Source organism: Copadichromis virginalis, linkage group LG3 (genome assembly GCF_057382275.1).
Source record: "Copadichromis virginalis isolate Kocher_CV1m ecotype Utaka linkage group LG3, C_Virginalis_male_GT1.1, whole genome shotgun sequence".
Lineage (NCBI taxonomy): Eukaryota > Metazoa > Chordata > Actinopteri > Cichliformes > Cichlidae > Copadichromis > Copadichromis virginalis.
In genome coordinates, this window is record NC_140620.1 from 50,002,151 (window position 1) to 50,022,264 (window position 20,114).

The 20,114-nt window shown below is 40.6% G+C and overlaps 1 protein-coding gene across 3 annotated transcripts in view; it reads left to right on the forward strand.

The window, feature by feature from the left end:
- The window catches only part of plcb3 (phospholipase C, beta 3 (phosphatidylinositol-specific)), a 56,664-nt gene extending 37,418 nt beyond the window's left edge, over window positions 1-19,246 (forward strand). For 2 of the 3 annotated variants that reach the window (XM_085451521.1, XM_085451523.1), the window contains exons 5-34: window positions 178-257; window positions 348-401; window positions 616-688; window positions 1,967-2,067; window positions 2,166-2,332; window positions 2,760-2,906; window positions 2,998-3,155; window positions 3,362-3,444; window positions 3,715-3,799; window positions 6,313-6,460; window positions 6,614-6,712; window positions 6,795-6,868; window positions 6,954-7,050; window positions 7,247-7,331; window positions 7,889-8,013; window positions 10,305-10,459; window positions 10,545-10,706; window positions 10,796-10,895; window positions 11,037-11,141; window positions 12,008-12,111; window positions 12,209-12,344; window positions 12,786-12,827; window positions 12,975-13,084; window positions 13,190-13,290; window positions 13,458-13,614; window positions 14,337-14,413; window positions 15,000-15,089; window positions 15,189-15,246; window positions 15,404-15,490; window positions 15,865-19,246. In XM_085451521.1, coding sequence (XP_085307647.1) covers window positions 178-257; window positions 348-401; window positions 616-688; window positions 1,967-2,067; window positions 2,166-2,332; window positions 2,760-2,906; window positions 2,998-3,155; window positions 3,362-3,444; window positions 3,715-3,799; window positions 6,313-6,460; window positions 6,614-6,712; window positions 6,795-6,868; window positions 6,954-7,050; window positions 7,247-7,331; window positions 7,889-8,013; window positions 10,305-10,459; window positions 10,545-10,706; window positions 10,796-10,895; window positions 11,037-11,141; window positions 12,008-12,111; window positions 12,209-12,344; window positions 12,786-12,827; window positions 12,975-13,084; window positions 13,190-13,290; window positions 13,458-13,614; window positions 14,337-14,413; window positions 15,000-15,089; window positions 15,189-15,246; window positions 15,404-15,490; window positions 15,865-16,176 — 3,372 coding nt within the window. In that variant the 3' untranslated portion in view covers window positions 16,177-19,246. The remainder of the gene's footprint in view (window positions 1-177; window positions 258-347; window positions 402-615; window positions 689-1,966; window positions 2,068-2,165; window positions 2,333-2,759; window positions 2,907-2,997; window positions 3,156-3,361; window positions 3,445-3,714; window positions 3,800-6,312; window positions 6,461-6,613; window positions 6,713-6,794; window positions 6,869-6,953; window positions 7,051-7,246; window positions 7,332-7,888; window positions 8,014-10,304; window positions 10,460-10,544; window positions 10,707-10,795; window positions 10,896-11,036; window positions 11,142-12,007; window positions 12,112-12,208; window positions 12,345-12,785; window positions 12,828-12,974; window positions 13,085-13,189; window positions 13,291-13,457; window positions 13,615-14,336; window positions 14,414-14,999; window positions 15,090-15,188; window positions 15,247-15,403; window positions 15,491-15,864) is intronic. The other variant, XM_085451522.1, reaches the window with a different exon arrangement.
- The last annotated feature ends 868 nt before the right edge of the window (window positions 19,247-20,114 follow it).

Consider the following 20,114-nt stretch of genomic DNA (forward strand, 5'->3'; position numbering starts at 1 on the left):
GCTGATTGCTTACTTTACTTTGACATAAAGGCGTGCGTATGTTAAGTAGCTAAAAACAGAGATTAATTCCTGTGTGTGTCTGCTACACTGTATATAGTAACTGTTTCACCAAGGTTTAACATGAGGTGAACAGTCAAACAACCGTCTTTTATCCCTTTCATGTCTGTGTGTTTCCAGATTTGGACAGATGAGCTGTTCGCTTTGTCCACAAACATACTTTCCCAGAATGTATCGCGGAACACCTTTCTTTACAAAGCGTAAGAGTTTGTGTGCGTGCCGTCCTACAATACTGCGAATTTTCGATGATTAAAAAATACTCATACTTGACTGTTCTTTGTCTTTGTCAGGTACACGAAGTTAAAGCTTCAAGTGAACCAGGAAGGGAAGATTCCAGTGAAGAAGTGAGTACCACCCTCGCCAACCACTTTTAAACTGCTCCTCACTTCTTCTTTCTTTTCCTCTTCTTTGTCTCTCTTCCACTTTCTCTCTCGGCTCTTTTATAGTGACTCTGATTTTTTTATGTTTACAATCACTTCTTAGGTTTCTGACTCTTTTTGCTTGCACGCGTCACTGTAAACATTTGATCTGAATGTGATTTTGTACTTTGTCTTTTAGTGTCATCAAGATGTTTTCTGATAAAAAGAGAGTGGAGACAGCTCTGGAGCAGTGTGGCCTCATTAATAACAAGGTAATCACTCAATAAAATCACTGATCACATGGATAGTCGACATATGGGTTTGGTGAACTGGTGTATGCATCGAGAATGGCTGAAATGAACTGAACTGCGGAGGCGTTGCATATAGTTGTGTTCTTGGTGTGTCTTTGCAGTGCAAGGAAGGCAACAAAAGTTGGCAGGCCTGTGGAAGAGTAGCAATAACAGAAAATAGTAAGATTTCAGTGGGTTGCAGGACAAGACATAACACGTGAAATGCTTGTTTGTGGATTTTGTTACAGAGAGAGGCTAGCTGCTGCCTGTACTCTTACACAACAGTTAACATGCTGCTCTTAGAGGCATGTTTGTATTCAAATAATATTGGCCTCACAGTTTTTAAACACAGCTTCTAACATTTCTAGCTTTTATCTGTAGCCACATGTTACCCTGAGTTAAAAACCACCTAGCAAGCTAACATACAAATGTAAATCCTTTGTTGTACATAAAATAACTGCATACTAAAATACAAATTGATGAAACGGTTTAATAATGCGGTGAAAGCACTGAAAATACAGGTGAACTAATAAATGAACAGGTAAACTGGCTGCTTCAGCTACTACATATAGCTAGCTAAACATAGTATAGCTAGCTAACTGACTAGCTTTGATTACTGCAACTTGCTCGTAGTGTTTTGCTAAACTTTTTAATTATTACACAAAGTGCAACTCTTTCTCTTACAGTACTTTCTTTCACACCCAATAAAAACCTCTTGAAGTTCATTTTAGCAACAATGGAAATAAACCAATTTACACAGCAAACTAAAGATTGCCATGAATCTTGTTTTCTCGACAGTGTGCCTGCGGTTAAAATGTTAATCATGGTAACATGCTTTCTACTAAGACTCTTTCTAAAACAACTTTCTGCTAATCTTTGCTTGTATCTGCTGTGTACAGTACCTCAGCCCTGTGGGTTTGAGGTAAAATTAGTTTTTTATTTATTTATTTTTAAAAAATTTTTTTGATGAGTCAGTGCAATCTTTCCTAAAATCAGTTTGAAGTCACAAGACTTTTTTTTTTCTTGAAGCGATACCAGATTGTGCAAAATGTGCTGTCAGCATTTCTCTGTAGATTGCTGTACTCTGGAGCCTCCTGCTGGGTACTCAGAGCAATGCAGCTTATAAAAGCCTGTTAATATTCTCTCTAGACAACAGCACATAGCAGTGTAATGTAATGCTGTCTGTTGTTTATTAACTTATCAATGTGTGTGCTTGAGGCAGAGCCTGTTTATAAAATCAAATCTGTCTTTTTGCTTCAGTCAGAGGGAATAAAGCCAGATGATATCACCTGGGATGCCTTCCAGAAGCTTCTGGACAACTTATGTCTTCGACCTGAGATCCAGAGCATCTTTGAGGAAAGGTGCGCTTTAAGGATGCTCTAGCTATAGTCTTAGGATTTCTAGTAAAACTCTTGCGTACATGTTATACACTCGGACTCTTATTTTGTCTCTGCTCCAGTGGCTCCAAGAGGAAGCCGTTCATCTCTTTGGACCAGCTAATGGACTTCATCAACCGCAGGCAGAGAGACTCCAGACTAAACGAGGTGCTCTACCCCCCACTGAAAAGAGACCAAGTCCGACAGATCATGGAGAAATACGAGACCAACACCAGTCAGCTGGAGAGAGGTCTGTAACTCTCTGTGTGGCATCAGGCTTTTATTCAGAGCTGAATCAGTGGATATGATTGGTTGTTTTTAAAACTGACCTATTACAATTTCATGTCTTTCTCCTCAAACACGCATGTTATTTAAAGTGCTGTATGCACTATAGTTCTTGATGACCCTGATGAAGCGATAGCAGGCCAAAAAACGTTGGTAAAGTACTAAGGCTGTTCTTTATCTGTGTTATTATATTAATAAACCTGTGAACAAATTAGCAGCACAGCCATAACTATGTTAGTCCGCGATCTGCGAGATGATTGGCTGTCCTGCTGCAGCGATCACATCTGGCTGCCCTCTGTGCCTGTTGATGCCTCTCCTAAGAACAGCAGTCTTTGATCTGTTGGGATGTTTCCGGCTGTTTTGAAACGCTGTCATCGCGTTCTTTCTTGCAGACCAAATCAGTTTGCAGGCATTCAGTCGGTATCTGGGGGGAGAGGAAAACACCATCGTACCTCCAGAGAGGCTGGACATCATCGACGACATGAACCAACCGCTCTCTCACTACTTTATCAACTCGTCACACAACACGTACCTCACAGGTGTGACATGTAAACGGCATGCATGCAAGCGTGATGGTTCATTTGCTGGGCGCTTTTTGGTTCTGAACCCATAGCTCTTCTCGTATCTTAGTGGGCCAGCTGACCGGGAATTCTTCGGTGGAGATGTATAGGCAGGTGCTGCTCACCGGTTGTCGCTGTATTGAGCTGGACTGCTGGAAGGGCCGACCACAAGATGAAGAACCCTACATCACCCACGGGTTCACCATGACCACTGAGATCCCCTTTAAGGTGGGAGCTGCTGCAGAAATGTCACAGGCACAATTCTGCTCTCTTTGACGTTTTTGTTTTCCTCTTCATCAGCTTGATCAGTTGCAGTTTTGTGTCATTTTTTACTCTTGTAAAAAATTTAATGTGGAGTAATTTTCAACAAACAAAACCTGTGCTGAGGGATTGTGTCCAGTTTTGAGTTTTTATCATTCTTGTCTTGACTGCAGGAAGTGATTGAAGCCATAGCAGAGAGTGCTTTCAAGACCTCGCCATACCCCGTCATCCTGTCCTTTGAAAACCACGTGGATTCGTAAGTTGCACGTCTGTGTGTTTTGTCAGGAGTATTCAGATGATTTGGTCTTCTGCAGACTCTTTGCATTAGGGATAAGCACAGCACGCTTGAGTTCAGGTTATTTAATACCAGACCAGATGCAAATCCAATCCTTTGAAGGAAATGCTCGCTCTGTAACATGTGCAGTGTTCAGAGTGCAAAACATTCCTAAACCAATGAAGGGTTTATTGGGTTAATGATTTTTAGGACACTAAACCAACCAACCAACCATTTCCTCTGTCCTTTCAGAGCAAAGCAGCAGGCTAAGATGGCAGAGTACTGCAGGACAATCTTTGGAGATGCGCTGCTCATCGAGCCATTGGAGAAATATCCAGTAAGTCATCTCTGATGTGGATGCTGAACTTTTCCCTCAATTTGCTGCTGCCACACTTGTAAAAGTACCGAATTTCCCAGAGGAACCCACCCGAGGGATTAATAAAGTTTTATCTTATCTTAAAAGTGTAAAAGTCCAAATGACTCCAGATGTCTGAACAGATCGGGTCACTGCTGGGCTGAAAAACTTGAAGCTTTTTTCCCCCCGTTCACCCAGATAGAACCCAAAGTTTCTAAACCCTGCACTCAGTGAACAGTGTATTAGCAAAGACAGATAACAGGCTTCTAGCTGTTTCATGTGTACTCAGCCTTTTTAATGGGGTTTATAATGAAAGGTAACATCCCACGAGCCTGAACATAGCTCTAGTGCATGACTTGAAGACCTCCATTTATACCAGGTAGCCAATGATCAGCCTAGATTTGAATCTTTAGCCATGTACTTGTTTTATAATCAGCTCAGCGAGGGGGTTCAGATAAAAGCAAATCAGCAAAAAGGATAGAGCATCATCTTGGTATATACTGCACTTGATGGTGCTATAGGCTAGAAGTTGGCTTTTGATGTTTTTCCACGGCTACAATGAGTTTTTAAATGATAATTAGCAGCACCCTCATGTAGTTCCACATTCAGTGGTGTGAATGCGTGGGGGGTTTAGGTCATGTGTTTGTTTTTTCAGTCTAGTTTTAGATGATCACTCTTTCTCTCTCTTTCTGAGTCTCTCTGTTTCTCTAAAAATATACAATTTGTCCCTTTTTTTTTATATAACAACTTTGAAGTTTTGTTTTTTTTTTAGTTTTAATGATTACATTTGCTGTTCCTCAAGGCAAATTATTAAGACACTAATATCTTTTTACTCGTCTGTCACGGTGTTACTCAACTTACAAACCATCAAATACGATTGCACTCCTTATGCCGATCAGCTTGTGACCTGACCCGTCTTGGCTTTTGGTTTCACAACGCACAAACAAACGAACAAGAAGTATCAGCTGGTTCAGTCCCAACCGATGGCCTATAAAAAAATGTAATTACCAAGGTAGAAACATCTCATCATGGGTAAAGCCAATGAGCTCTCTCACAACCTTATTGTTGCAAAACATACTAATGGCACTGGTTACAGAACAATTTCTAAACTATTGAAGGTTCAAGCAAACACTGTTGAGGCCATAATCCAGAAGTGGAAATGACATCATTTCACCATAAACCAGCAACGACCAGGTGGTCCCCACAAGATCTACAGAAAGACCTGCAGTCAGCAGGCACCATTGTTTCAAAGAAAACCATAAATCATGCAGTCAACCGCCATGCCCTGTATGCACGCTCATCATACAAGGCTGAAGAAGCATGTTTAAAGTTTGCTGAACAACATTTAGACAAGCCTGTGAAATACTGGGAGTCTATAGTCTTGTCAGATGAGACCAAAATTGAACCATTTGGATGCAATAAGTCACACCATGTCTGAAGGTTAAAGGGACTGCATTTCACCCCAAAAACACCACACCAAGAGTGAAGTTTGGAGATGTGAACATCACGGTGTGGTGTGGCTGTTCTAGCAAGCAGCACTGGCAAGCTTCAGATAAAAGGAAGCTAACAAGGAAGGATGGGTGAATGGAAAATGTACCAAGACATTCTTGATTAAGAATCTGCTGCCATCTGCTAGGATGATGATGATGATGAAATGAGGATTGATGTTGCAGCAAGACAATGATCCCAAACACACAGCCAAAGAAACTTAATTTGTTTTAGAGAAAGGAAAATAAAGCTGCTAGAACGGCCCGGCCAATCACCTGACCCGGATCCAATTTAAAAAATCAGGATTTGAAGAGTGTTTGTGTGGATGAATGGGCCAAAATCACACCTTAGCAAAGCATGCGACTAGTTTCTCCATACAGGAGGCTTTTGCTCAGTATTAAATACATTTCAGTAAGCGCGTTCAACACTTGCATCACTTGCTGACATCTGGTGAGAATTTCACGTCAATAGCACCTTTAGAGATATATTTACTTAGAAAATTGGAGGAGTTTCAACACTTATTTTAGCCTATGCATTTCTAGTTTCAAGAGTCATAGAGGCCAGTTTAACATTACCAAACTGTTGAAAACTGTGACCTTGTTTGCTTTGCTTCTTTTAGCGCAGACTCATTATTCATCTCAGATAAAGGCACATGTGCTTCTTTTTATTGCTCAGCTCATTCAGTCAAGTAAAGATAAGAAAAGATGCTTTATTTATCCCCAAAGCTAGAAAATTACTGTGTTACATCACCTATAACGTTAACCGTAGAACAGCTCGAAGTAAAGTAGAATAGCTTGCAAGAAAAGCAAAAACCAAAACGATATAATATGATAAAGAAAAAGGGCAAAACTTGCAGAAAAGAAGGAGCACAAAAATCGTATTTTCTAGTCAAATATGTGTAGCTCTAAAATACCTCTTCTCATTATATTTAAATATCAAGAAGCTCGTCAATGCGACTACATTATTCTCCTCCCTCTGACAGCATGGTGTTATCCTTGTGATTTTAGCTGAGCGAAGGTCAGCTGCTGCCTTCGCCGCAGGAATTGATGGGGAAGATTCTTATCAAAAACAAGAAGAAACATCACCATCACCGACCCTCTGAGAGTGGCAGCATAAGGCGCAAAGAGCCAGGGGAGCAGTCTTCGCCTCACAACGGTAAAGTGCAGGCAATCACCCGTTCTCCCCTGCTGGGATAATAACATCAACTTAGCCTTTGTAATGTGGTAAATGATTGTAACTGAAAACGAAGTTGATGTAGACGATCAAAAGAATTCCTGTTAAGCTGATAGTTTGCTGTTGCGTGTGTAGACTGCCCTCTGACAGAAGAGGGAAACCAACTCCTGTCCAATGGAGAGGAAAAGCTGGCTGAAAGGATGGTGAAAGACTCCGAGCCTCGGAAGTCCATTGGTGGGTTGAAGAAACAAAGGATCCCAGCACATTGTAGAAGTTGTCTTATGTAAAGTTACTTTTTCTAATCACACCCTACCAGGAGGTGAAGGAGAGAGCGAGGAGGAGGAGGAGGACGAGTCGGTGGCAGAGCTGAAAAAGCCAAACTCCGACGAGGTAGGTGCCAGCAAGAGGACTGATGGATTGTTTGACTGGCTGGTATTAGGCTGCTTTATGGATTAGTGGTATCTGCCTCCCGCAGGGTACCGCCAGCAGCGAGGCGAACGCCACGGAGGAGATGTCAAATCTCGTCAACTACATTGAACCCGTCAAATTTAAGACCTTTGAATGGGCAGCTAGTAAGTGTGTGTGTGAGTGCTTAACGGAAAAGGAAGGATGCATTCACTTTATCAGGCAAAAACTGCGAGTGAGAGGAGCAGCCGTGTTTATGGTGTAGCTCATTAGCCAAACAGACTCACTCGCAGGTAGCATCATCTTGTCACAGGTTATTCTGACTTGTTTTTTTCCCCCTTTGCTTCTCATTTCTTTCAACAGAGAGGAAGAGGTTCTTTGAGATGTCATCGTTTGTTGAAACCAAAGGCATGGATGCCCTGAAGAGCTTCCCTATAGAGTTTGTTGAGTATCCTTGCAAGCTTAAGTTTAAAAGTGGTAAAAAGAAGTATTTGGGCAAGGTTTAAAAAGTACAATTTATGGTTTCATGAGAATTTACTTGCTGAATTATTATTTACTGGGTGTACTGACTTTCTCAAATCTTAGGAATAAAGATTAAACGCACAAAAACTGCTGGTAGGCATACTTTCCTGTCTGTGTAGTTAGGCGGGCTAGCTTTTCTCCCTCATTTCTAATGTTCGTGCTTCAAGTTAACCGCCCATCAGACTGTAGCCTCAGTTTTAGCGGACATTGAAAGTAGTATCAGTTTTCTCATCTGACTGTAGAAAATCAACCAAACAACTGTGTTTCTCTAAATATCAGCTGCGCTGTCAGTCCTTCTCAACAGTTTTTGACATTATTGATGGAGGAAAATGTCTCATCTGGTTTTGATCTCGACCTTAGACCAAACACCAGTGACTCTTTTTTTCTGGTGCAGTTTACAGTGTGTAATAAATAAATAGTTTCTGCACATGTGCAACACTCTACCTCTGTATACAGTGTTAATCCTTAGCAGGACTCCTCCAGGTACAATAAGAACCAGCTGAGCCGAATCTATCCTAAAGGAACAAGAGTAGACAGCTCCAACTACATGCCTCAGCTTTTCTGGAACGTCGGATGCCAGATGGTGGCGCTAAACTTCCAGACACTTGGTAAGTTGTGCTACTTTTAGTCTTGGACATAAAGAAACTGGATGTGTTTAAAAGTTAAGCCTAAACTGTAAGACAGCAAACCCTTTGCATTCACATCATGGAACAAATTGGGACTAACTTGGAACACCAAAAAGACTCAAGTATTCAAACCCTAACCCAAAAAATAGTGATGATGTCCTATAACTTCAAACTACCCTCATTCTACATGGAGCTACTTTTATACAGGGTGGGCCATTTATATGGATACACCGTAATAACATGGGAATGGTTGGTGATATTAAAGTCCTGTTTGTGGCGCATTAGTATATGTGAGGGGGCAAACTACTCAAGATGGTTGATGACCATGGTGGCCATTTAGAAGTCGGCCATCTTGGATACAACTTTTGTTTTTTTTTCAATAGGAAGAGGGCCATGTGACACATCAAACTTATTGGTAATGTCACAAGAAAAACAATGGTGTGCTTGGTTTCAACGTAACTTTATTCTTTCATGAGTTATTTACAAGTTTCTGACCACTTATAAAATGTGTTCAATGTGCTGCCCATTGTGTTGGATTGTCAATGCAACCCTCTTCTCCCACTCTTCACACACTGATAGCAACACTGCAGGAGAAATGCCAGCACAGGCATCCAGTATCCGTAGTTTCAGGTGCTGCACATCTCGTATCTTCACACCATAGACAATTGCCTTCAGATGACCCCAAAGATAAAAGTCTAAGGGGGTCAGATCGGGAGACCTTGGGGGCCATTCAACTGGCCCACAATGATCAATCCACTTTCCAGGAAACTGTTCATCTAGGAATGCTCGGACCTGGCAGCCATAATGTGGTGGTGCACCATCATTGTGGAAAACTCGGGGAACGTGCCAGCTTCAGTGCATGAAGAGGGAAACGCATCATCATGTAGCAATTTCAAATATCCAGTGGCCTTGAGGTTTCCATTGATGAAGAATGGACCCACTATCGTTGTACCCAATATACCACACCAAACCATCACTTTTGTTGGTCCAACAGTCTTGGAGGGATCCATCCAATGTGGGTTAGTGTCAGACCAATAGCGGTGATTTTGTTTGTTAACTTCACCATTCACATAAAAGTTTGCCTCATCACTGAAAAAAATCTTCTGCGTGAACTGAGGGTCCTGTTTCAATTTTTGTTTTGCCCATTCTGCAAATTCTGTGCGCCGATCTGGGTCATCCTCGTTGAGATGCTGCAGTAGCTGGAGTTTGTAAGGGTGCCATTTGTGAGTAGCTAATATCTGCCGAAGGGATGTTCGACTAATGCCGCTTCCAGTGACATGCGGCGAGTGCTACGCTGTGGGCTCTTGCTGAATGAAGCTAGGACAGCCACTGATGTTTCTTCATTAGTGACAGTTTTCTTGCGTCCACATTTTGGCAAATCCAACACTGAACCAGTTTCACGAAACTTGGCAAGCAGTTTGCTGACTGTAGCATGGGAGGTCTCGTAGGGTGTCTTGCATTGAAATCTGCTGCAATGACCCGGTTACTGCGTTCACCAGATATCGACACAATTTCGATCCGCTCCTCACGTGTTAACCTCTTCGACATGTCAATGGCTGTGAACAAAGAGAAACTTGTAAATAACTCATGAAAGAATAAAGTTACATTGAAACCAAGCACACCATTGTTTTTCTTGTGACATTACCAATAAGTTTGATGTGTCACATGGTCCTCTTCCTATTGAAAAAACAAAAGTTCTATCCAAGATGGCCGACTTCTAAATGGCCACCATGGTCACCACCCATCTTGAGGAGTTTGCCCCCTCACATATACTAATGTGCCACAAACAGGACTTTAATATCACCAACCATTCCCATGTTATTACGGTGTATCCATGTAAATGGTCCACCCTTTTACATGCTTTACATGCAATGGGACTCAGAGTGGACAACAAATCTTCATGCCACACAAACATTGTCCCCCAGCACAGGCTGAAGCCACTCCATCGTAGTGTTTGCTTGGATTGAACTGGCACCTGAGTATGGGCAACCCATTTTTTACTGGCCTTAATGGTGACAAATTCAACCGGCCTAAAATTAAGCTTTGAGTGAAAAGATGCTAAATAAACCCTGCAAACACCTGGTGGCACCATCTAAACGCTCTAACAATTATTAATAGCTATGAATAATATGCATTTATCATTACTGTGGTTTATGTATTTGTAAAGTTGTTTTAATTTGGTTGTCTTTCAAAGTCTTTAGTCAATTAAAGGTTGGAATTCTGATGCTGGTTGATACTAATATCTGCTCTGTTTTGTTCTTCCTTACTCTTAGACCTTCCTATGCAGCTGAACATGGGTGTGTTTGAGTATAATGGCCTGAGCGGTTACCTGTTGAAGCCAGAGTTCATGAGAAGGACAGACAAACACTTTGACCCTTTCACAGAAAACATAGTAGACGGCATAGTCGCTAACACGGTCAAAATTAAAGTAAGACATATCTGAGTTCAGTATTTGCAATTTCGTTGCTCCCGTGAGTGAAAAAATGACAAATTTGTAACCCAACATCTACCAGGTGATCTCAGGCCAGTTCCTGACAGATAAGAAGGTTGGTGTGTATGTGGAAGTGGACATTTTTGGACTTCCAGCTGACACAAAAAGGAAGTACAGAACCAAAACATCTAATGGGAACTCGCTGGACCCTGTGTGGGATGATGAAATGTTTGTCTTTAACAAGGTAACAGACGAACAGAGCAGGGTTCGCATATCTTTTAAACCTTTATCTCTTGCTCTCTAAACTTCTCTCGTGGTGTCAACACTCTCCAGGTGGTCCTCCCTACACTGGCCTCTCTGAGAATAGCTGTGTTTGAGGAAAACGGCAAGTTCATTGGACACCGGATTCTCCCCGTTTCGGCTATTAGGCCGGGTAAGGAAATAAACACTCTTGGCATCAAACAGTCACTATCAGAGGCCATCACTGATACTTTATTTGCACTCAGTGGGAACATCGTACATGGTCTTTTACCATCTGTACTAACGTCAGTTATTTATTTCTTCCTCCTTCTAGGCTACCATTACATCAACCTGAAGAATGAGCTAAACCAGCCGCTTATGCTGCCGTCACTTCTGGTTTATACTGAAGCTCAGGACTACATCCCTAATGAACACCAGGGTAATGACACCATGCAAGCATCACTCTGGATTAATATGTCACACAAACAGGCTAAAAATAAACTACATCCACAAACCTTTGAGGCATTTCTCTTTTCTTCTTGCATTCAGCAACGTTTGCCAAATATATCCTCGACCTAGCTTATAGATAACACTTTTAAAGAAGCAACTTTTAAACAATAATTAGTAGCAGATTTAGCTGTGTGGTCACCTGACCACCCTGAAGATGACACTAGCCAGCACATGTTTGTGTATAGTTTTGTCTCTAGCCCACTTGCATATGAAGGTGTTTTATTATTTGGTCAAGCCATGCTTCAGTGTTTGGATCTGGATTTTTTAATTATTATTTTTTAATTACTTTCATTTTCTTTATATGTATTGTATCTGTTGAGCAATAACTTTTTGTGGAAATACTTACTTATCTAAGTTTCATACCTTTTTAGCTAAAAAAACAGAAGTAGAAATTGAAATTGTTACCTTTAGCTAACTTTTAGCTAACATGTTTGTCTTCTCTGTTTGTTGGCTAGTTGTTATGATATGATATACATGGCAACATGTGGCTTTAAAGGAACAATTTTAATAGTTTAAGGTTAGTTTTGAAATTCACTTATTTACTGTTTTCCTGAAATTAAACTGTTTACTCTACAGACATGAGCGGTATCAAAGTTAGCAACCAGCTAGCCTAGCTTAGCATGGCAAAATGGAGGGCAAAGGGTAGCATGACTCCCACAAACAGATTTAAAAAATGAATCTACCCTAAAAATGAAAACTATTCTCATATTATTATTATTTTGTCAGCCATGTTTACAGCACTATAAGTTACACTAACCTGTATATTGTTTCATGGATATCTGTGTGTGTCTTCAGAGTATGCAGAAGCTCTCACCAACCCTATTAAGCATATCAGTGAGAAGCACAAGAGAGAGACACAGCTAGCTAGTCTCTTAGAAGACAACAGTGAGGTGAGACAGGTATGTTGATCACATTAGTTCCCCCACACTCTACTTTTGCTTTCGCCTGTACACTTTTATTGTAGGTTTTAATTCATTACATGCCATTTTCACCCAGCCTCTCACCAACCAGCCCAAAGAAGGAGAGAACAAGAGAGAACTCAGTCCAGGATTTGGAATCCCCTCCCCTTCCCCAACACCCCACCTCCCCCCAAAGGAAGATCCCCCTGATGTCATCAAGTTACCTGCACCAGGTAGCCACAAACCTTGTCTAAATGATTAAGTATATAGATTCTACAGGCCTGCACATGTGTTTGCTTGTTATAGTTGCATCTATAGCGTAATAGAAATTGTGATATCTTGAAACTGTATTGCTGTGTATTAGCACTGTGCAGTCTTGGTCCAAGACTCTATTATATGTTGAAATTACCTAACGAAATATGTTCACATATGTGTCTTTGATAAAGCTGTGAAATGACCTACTTTCACTGTGTGTGTAATTCATCCACGTCCGCTATGTCAGTTTTTCACAAGTTAAAGCGTCAGGCTTTTCAAAATAAGACTTTTACAGTCCTTTTTTTTTTCTAGCAGGGGCATCAAGTTCTGTTTATTTGCATCTGAGTCATTTGTCCATCATCCATTTCATGCGCCCTGTGTGTGTGTCTCCTCTTGTGTTTATTTCTCTTTGTGCGTAGTACAATCTCAGAAGGAGGACCTCATAGGTACTGTCCTAACAGGTAAGGTCATCCCAGCTTATTCATTTCACTCATTTCACAGAAATCTCACACACAGCTAAGTGTGCAAAAATTATTTTGTGGTCAGGCTGGCCAAGATGGAAATGACAAGTTTACAGCAATATTTACGCTGGTTTGTGTGTTTGTCAGATGTCAAGGTTCAGTCTGTAGAGGAGCTGCAGCAGAATAAACATTATGAAAAGCTCCTTAAAAAACAAAGAAAAGAACTCAAAGAGCTGCGCAAGAAACATCTGAAGAAGGTACGCACAGACAGATTTAATTATCGAAACTAGTAATTGAAGTATCAGTTTGTTGCTTGTTGCCTTTGTGCTGCAAAAATAAATTGGTTTTTGTGGTTTGTGTAGGTGTCTAATCTAAGTAAGGACCAGAAAACCCAGCTTCAGTCTGACACCCAAAGGAAACGCAGCCAGATTGAGAAACAACTCAAACGCAGTTTCAAGAAAAGGTAAGGATGGACATGGGGGGTAACTGGGCAATTTTTCCCCTGATGTTGGGGGCAAAAATCCTAAAATATGAAAAAAGGAACCAGTGATGGAAAATAGTTTTTCAAAAGAATGCTAATGAAATGTGTTAAGGAGATACTGAAATTGCTTACCTGAAATTGTACCTCAGTGAGTCCCAGGAACTGGTGCAGAGCGAGTTGGCTGCCTTGGATGATCTGGAGAAGCAGAAGAATCAGCTGAAAGAGATTCACATGCAGCAACTCCTAAAACTACGTGAAGAGCTTTTTGCAATCGAAAGAGAGAAGCAAAAAACACACCTGCAAGAGGTAATCTCTCTCTCATAAACGCACACGCACAGCTCTTGCATGTACAGTGCTGTGAACTACTAGTACTTCCATAAGATTTAAAAGGGTAATTGTAATTGGTAAGCACATGCCAGGCTGCTAATCAAGCGCACTTGATTATTTATCATCAGGTACTGTGAAAACCTTCAGAAAAGCGAATGTTTTGTCAGTTTTCTGTGCTGGAGCATTCTCGTGTGTGTTAACACAATGCCACGATCTTCAAACCGTGGAATGCTCAGAGAAACTGCCAAAACTTCATCTCAGGCTCTGCAGACCTCAGTTAGCGTGTTAAATGTTAAAGTTTATGACTCACACCCAGCATGGTGGTGGAGGTGGGATGATTTGGGTTTGCTTTGCAGCAATAGGACCTGGGTACCTTGCAGTCACTGAGCTAACCATGAACTCCTTTGTACACCAAAGTATTCTAGAGACAAAAGTGAGGACATCTGTCCAAAAGCTAAAGCTTGGCTGAAACTGGGTCACGAAACAGGTCATTGAGCTCAAGCACAGCAGACAACCTACAACAGAGTGCCTGAGTAGTTGTGTCACAATGCTCCAATCAAAGTCCAGACCTCAACCTGGTTGAAATGCTGTGGTGTTACCTTAATAGAGCTGTGCATAAACAAATGTCAGTGATTTGAAGCAATGTTGTAAAAAGTGCAGTGATTTGCTAACAGGTCGTCTTTTCTGGGCTGTGTTTCTAGGCCCACCAGAAGTTGAAGGAGATTGCCAGTGAATGCCAAGCAGCTCAGGTGAAAAAGGTCAAGGAACTATGCGAGAAGTAAGTCAGTCCATTTCTACCACTGGGGGGGATGTTGCGTGTGTCAATCATGCAGGCATAGTGTGAATGTTCACTGCTAGATGGACGAAGATGTATGTCTTTTTAAATGTTTTAAAATCCCACCAACGTTCCTGAAATCAGTACATTAAAGGACTATTAAATGGATATTAAATGCTGGATGCCACAGCAGCTAAATGTGACTTATGGGTCATATGTGTCTACCGAACTGAAAACACCACATCTGCGCACCAATATTGTAAAAACCTCTGCACCAATTTTTTATAATACACTTGTTTGAGTCAACAAAGTGTAAAATGCAGCAGCCAGACGTCTTACTGAAACCAAAAAAAGAGAACACTCCTTTTTTAGATTTATTTCTAGTTTTTGTTTTGTTTTTATTATGTTATTATAATTTAACATGAATGATCAAATGGAAAAAGCTGAGTCAGAAGGAATTTGTATCAGATGTTTGGGGGATGACAATCTCCTTTTAGCTACTATGGTATATTTCATTTTTGCTTTATCTGCAAGGTTGATTTGATAGTCCTTGTTTGGACCTACTATCTGTGTGTCACTGTGTCTGCAGGGAGAAGAAAGAACTCCAGAAGATCCTGGACAGGAAACGACTAAACAGCATCAGTGAAGCCAAGAACCGTGAAAAAGACAAAGCTGAATCGTAATAATTTTTTTTAAGCATTAGTAAAGAAAAAGTCAGCCTTATCTTAAAGAATTGAATTCCTCACTCTTCTTTTCATCCTTATATTTTTCTCTTTAGGGAACTGAATGAGATCAACAGGAAACACATTCAAGATTCTGTCTCTCTAATCCGTGGGGTAAGTACTCGCCCTAGCGCACACACACTTCATCTTTTATCACCAGCAGTCCATTTTTCTTGTTTATAGCTCATATTTCTATTATTGATATCAACTTCAAAGCACTTCCTCTGTCTTTGTTTTTTTTTTTTTTTTTTTATTCCTTTCTGTATCCCAGCTGGAGGAAGCGCAGACCAGGAGAGACGACAAGCTGCTGCAGAGGCATCGGGACGTCCTACAACGCATAGACGAGGAGCTTCCACAGGTGAGCAAAAGAAGCGAGACTAAAAAAGTTGGATCTGCAAAAAATCTCCAACTTGTCCAAAGTTAGAAATACATGTAGCAACAATGCTGGCATCTCTATAAATAGAAATAAAAAAATGACAAAGATAAGCCCAGGGGTTTATTTTTAAACTCTCACTTTAGGATCACAAAAATGAAACCAGTGCGGAAGTTCTTTAAACCTGCATTGTTTCTAGTGACCAGTAGGGGGCGGCACCACTGGTTGCAAATAGGAGATCGGCTGTTTACTGATGGTTACAGCTATCTTTTATATACAGTCAGTTTCTTTATTCCAGTCATTTCCTGTTGTAGCTGAAATGAAAATGTGTTAACATTTTGCCTCCGTGTCGTCTGCAGCTTAAGTCTCAGTTGGATCGGAAACTGGAAGAGGAGTATCACCGCCTTCCCGAGGAGATCTGCCAGCACCTACAGCTCGAGCTGCAAAACAAAAATCTCCAAAAGAACGCGCTGTTCTCCGCCTTGTCCAATCATAGCAGTCCCAGTACAGGCTCGGGCCCGCCCTCCAACTGCTCCACGCCCTCTAACTCGTCAACGCCCAGTCGGAGCACTTTGCACAGGAGCCGGGACAATAGCACCGTCTCTCTGGCCGATTCCACTTCGTCGTCCACCACGCCCGTCTTGTCAGACGCAGAAATGTCGTTCAATTAAAACTTTTACTCGTTCAAAGGAATATACAACAGGGGTCTATAGTGATTGTAATGTGGGATAGTAATGATGTAGAATATTTACTAATTTTATTCTTTCTTTTTAATCCTGACCTTTTTTGGTCTTGTCTACAGAGCTATATTATTTTTTATTTTGGCCGTTTTTGTCAGAAAACTCATTGTGGATTATGTTGGAATAATTCATAAGAATCGTCACCAGAGCTGTTTTGTTTCATTGTTCTTTTCTTGTCTTGCTTTTAATGTCGCCCCCCCCGTCATTCCTATTGTTTTGTGTGGTCAGTCATCTTTTTCCCAGGCTTATAATGGCTTTAACCTCTTTTGTGGACGTTTCTGGAAAGCTTTAACCTGTGCAGAGGGGGGAACATAATTATAAACCACATAAGTAGCTCCCAGCTGCTGAGAGTAATGGTAAAGGGGTACTTCTCATTACAAATTTGATCAGCTTTATTTCTTCACAGCTTTATCTCCTTGAGAAAGACGGGGAAAAGGAAACAACCAAAGGAGATTTTTATTTTTCCCAGTTGTTATGAGGTTAGAAAAATGCATCCCAGATGTGAGCATGTGAGTATCAGGACGGATAAAACGGGAAAAGGGTGATTTTAAAATTCCATTACAGCTGAACTTTTAGCTGTAATGACAGTGGCTGACCAGCAGGTGGTGCTACAGCCTTATCCATTTTATTTTTTTTTTTAAATTGGTGATTTGAGCTGTCTGTGCATGCAGCCTGATAATCCTATTAGACTGTACCCCAACACACACGCCTGCACATGCACACCTGGATTTGCCGCGTCATCGGTGGGGATGAAGCCTCTGCCCTTTAACCCTCCATGAAATTGCAGCCAATGAGGAAGGAGCAGAGGAGGGAGGGGGCATGAGCGCACATCCATCTGGCTACAAATTATGAGGGGTTTTGGTGACGCAACACTCGCTTTCTAAAACATGTGGGCATCTCTCTCGACACATATACACAGTTTATTGGTTCAGAAACCCAAAGTCTCTAAAATCCTCATCCCATCCAATCTGCTCCACATAGATGCGTATTTAACGCACAATAGGGACAAATCAAAATAATTTTTTCCAAATATCAGAGATTACGACACTCAAGGGAATTCGAGTGTGTATGTGTGTGTGGCCAGAACTTAATCTGTTGATGAGGCATCTGCTTGTGGGGACAGTAATACTTCCTACTAAATGGGGAGAGTTGGTGTGTATGCACTTCTGTTGGTGCAGTTAGTTTGACTGGAGAAAGACATCAAAAGCTAAAGTAGTGTCATTACTGTAGACGACAGTCTGATGATGACACAGAGCGGCACTATGACATCTTAATGTAAAAATGCACTCATTTTTCTTCTTTTTTTTAAATTAAGGCTTTCTATTAGCGTGGTATTAATTATTTAATGCTGCTTGAACTTCACTAAAGCCTCAAAAATACCACTTGCATGTTTCCATTTTTTTTTTTTAAATGGACATAAGGTACATGTACATTTTATGTTAGCTTAAATATGCCCTTCCCACACGGTTCCTTCACTGTACTGGATAGCCAAAAATGGTGTGTGGCATTGTGATGTACAAACTGAATGGTACATTTAAGTTAAATATCAGTTTCTGTCTCTAGCAGAGCTCCCTGTTTGGCTGTATATATTTTGATTTTTGCTTTTGATTTTTTCCTCTTTACTTTTTTGTCAGTTTAACAGCAGCGGTCTTTGTTTTCTTTTCTCGTCCTCATCGAAGGGGGAAACGATGGTACTTTCTTTGGGTACCGTGTAGGTATTTAGCTGTATGTGAATTTTACTACTGACCACAAGTGCTGGTGAAAGATGGAGGTGAGAGAGGTCAAAAACGGCTGAGAAGAGAAACGTGGGTTTCATTTAAATGTTTTCTCAAAGAAAATAACTATTGGATGACGTTTTGGGAGTCCTGTCTTGTCCTCTCCTGCGTCCATCCTTCGATGAGCACTGGCTGCCTGTATTGTCTGTCTGATTGCCCCCTTCACACACATCATGTAAACTGTCATCTTTTGAAACTGAATTTTATACAACCTTTTGTCTTTTATTGTGATTCAAGTCTTTATTGATGAAAGACTGTGTCTATTCAGGCTGCTGAAAAATGAAACCCTTCATATCAAGTCCCCCATCACAGACTCAGTATGTGTGTTATTTTTTTTGGCATTTTAATATATCTGACGATTTAATGGCGCTGTTCTTTGTTCTCAAAAAGGGAATCTCTGAAACTAATAACAGTTTTGCTTTGGTTGGTTTTTCATATAGGTCAACAGTAGGATAGCCACGACAGGCTCTGATGATTTTCTGTGCCATGCTCCACAGAGTAGACCTACATGTGCATGCTTATTTGTGTAGTGTGTTATAGATTTGAGCCTTTATTTCCAACGTTGGTCTCAGAGGTGAAACTCACCAGTCTCAAATAATTTTACTTGCCAAAAATATCAACATACTCCTCGCAGGTCGTCTGTTTTAAAGGTCAGCTTAGTCCAAGCAATTTAATTCATTACTTTTTATAGTGCCAAATCACAGCACAAGTCATCTCAGGGCACTTTACATAGTAAGATCGAAACTCTATAATATTTTAAAGGGGAAAAAAAAACAAAGAGTTAAGCACTTGGCAACAGTGGCAAGGAAAAAACCCCTTTTAACAGGAAATGACCTCTGGCTTGACTACGCCCACTGAGGCTACCCATCTGCCTCAGCTTATTGGGGCTGAGGGAGGAGCAAAGAGAGGAAAAAAGCACTGAGAAACAAAAGTCAAACACATTCCATATCCAGTTAACACTATCTAATGTCCTTGAACATCATAAAGTCATGACTATTGGGTACTCGAGGTTTTTCCATTCCTGTTTTTGAGGAGAAACGTACATCCCATTTTTCATCTCTTTATGTTTAAATGCACTTTTACTCTATTTTACGTGTATATAAAAACCTTTAGTTCCTGTGACGCCGACATCAATGCAACTACTTTCTAAGGATTTTACTTTTTGTGTAACGTATCAGCCGTTGTTTATTTTGTGTACAAGAAAGGTTTTCCTCTTTGCACTTTGAGCTTGGATTTATTTTGTACTGTTCTTTTGGGTTTTGGATGGAAAATGTCATCGCATCCTAAATGAGTTTTTAGATTTTAAAATTTTAGTGAGAAATCAAACACAAGTCATGCACCGCTTGCCAGAAGTGACATTTCTAAGCAGATCTGAGATTTCCATGTGGAACTCCAATTTAATAATGCAACTCTTTTCTCTGCTGTTTGCAGGAAATGTATCTGTGTATGCAAGTGAATAAGTAGGCTACAGTATTTCAAATTTGTTTTTTCTTTTTGTGCAAAGCTTTTGATATGTGGACTCTTACTCTACTGTAGAAATTCATGTTGTCAACGGCTTTACAGATGATGTACAGTGTCTTTATAGATGAGCTAAGACAAAGATTTTAAAACCGTTTACAGATGTCAGCTTAATATTAATTTATTTTAAGTATATGGGTGGGATCACCTTCTGAGGCTAGGGGGAAAAGAGGAGTCGTCCAGTCTTCTTAATATAACGATTATAGGATGTATGTATCTCCTCCTTCATGAGTGGGCCAGTGTTTGCACGAGCATCGTCACACACTGAGATTATTAACATTTTATTATAAATCCCAATTCTTGTGATTTCCACATTTTTCATCCCCTGCAAGTGCAATGTTAAATTGTCCATGTGTGTTTAGGTGTCAACATATGTCGCCCATATGTAACTTTGAAAAATTTGTATCGTTCGTGAAATTTTATTTGATTCACCCCTAAATATGGAATGAAGAATTTGAAAAAACATCACCGGCCTGGCAACAACCACCAGTAAGGCAGTGAAATAATTATATTTTGATAGTTTGGCATGTAAAGGGTAGCAAGTGAAAAAGAAATGTATTTGCATAGTCTATTTAA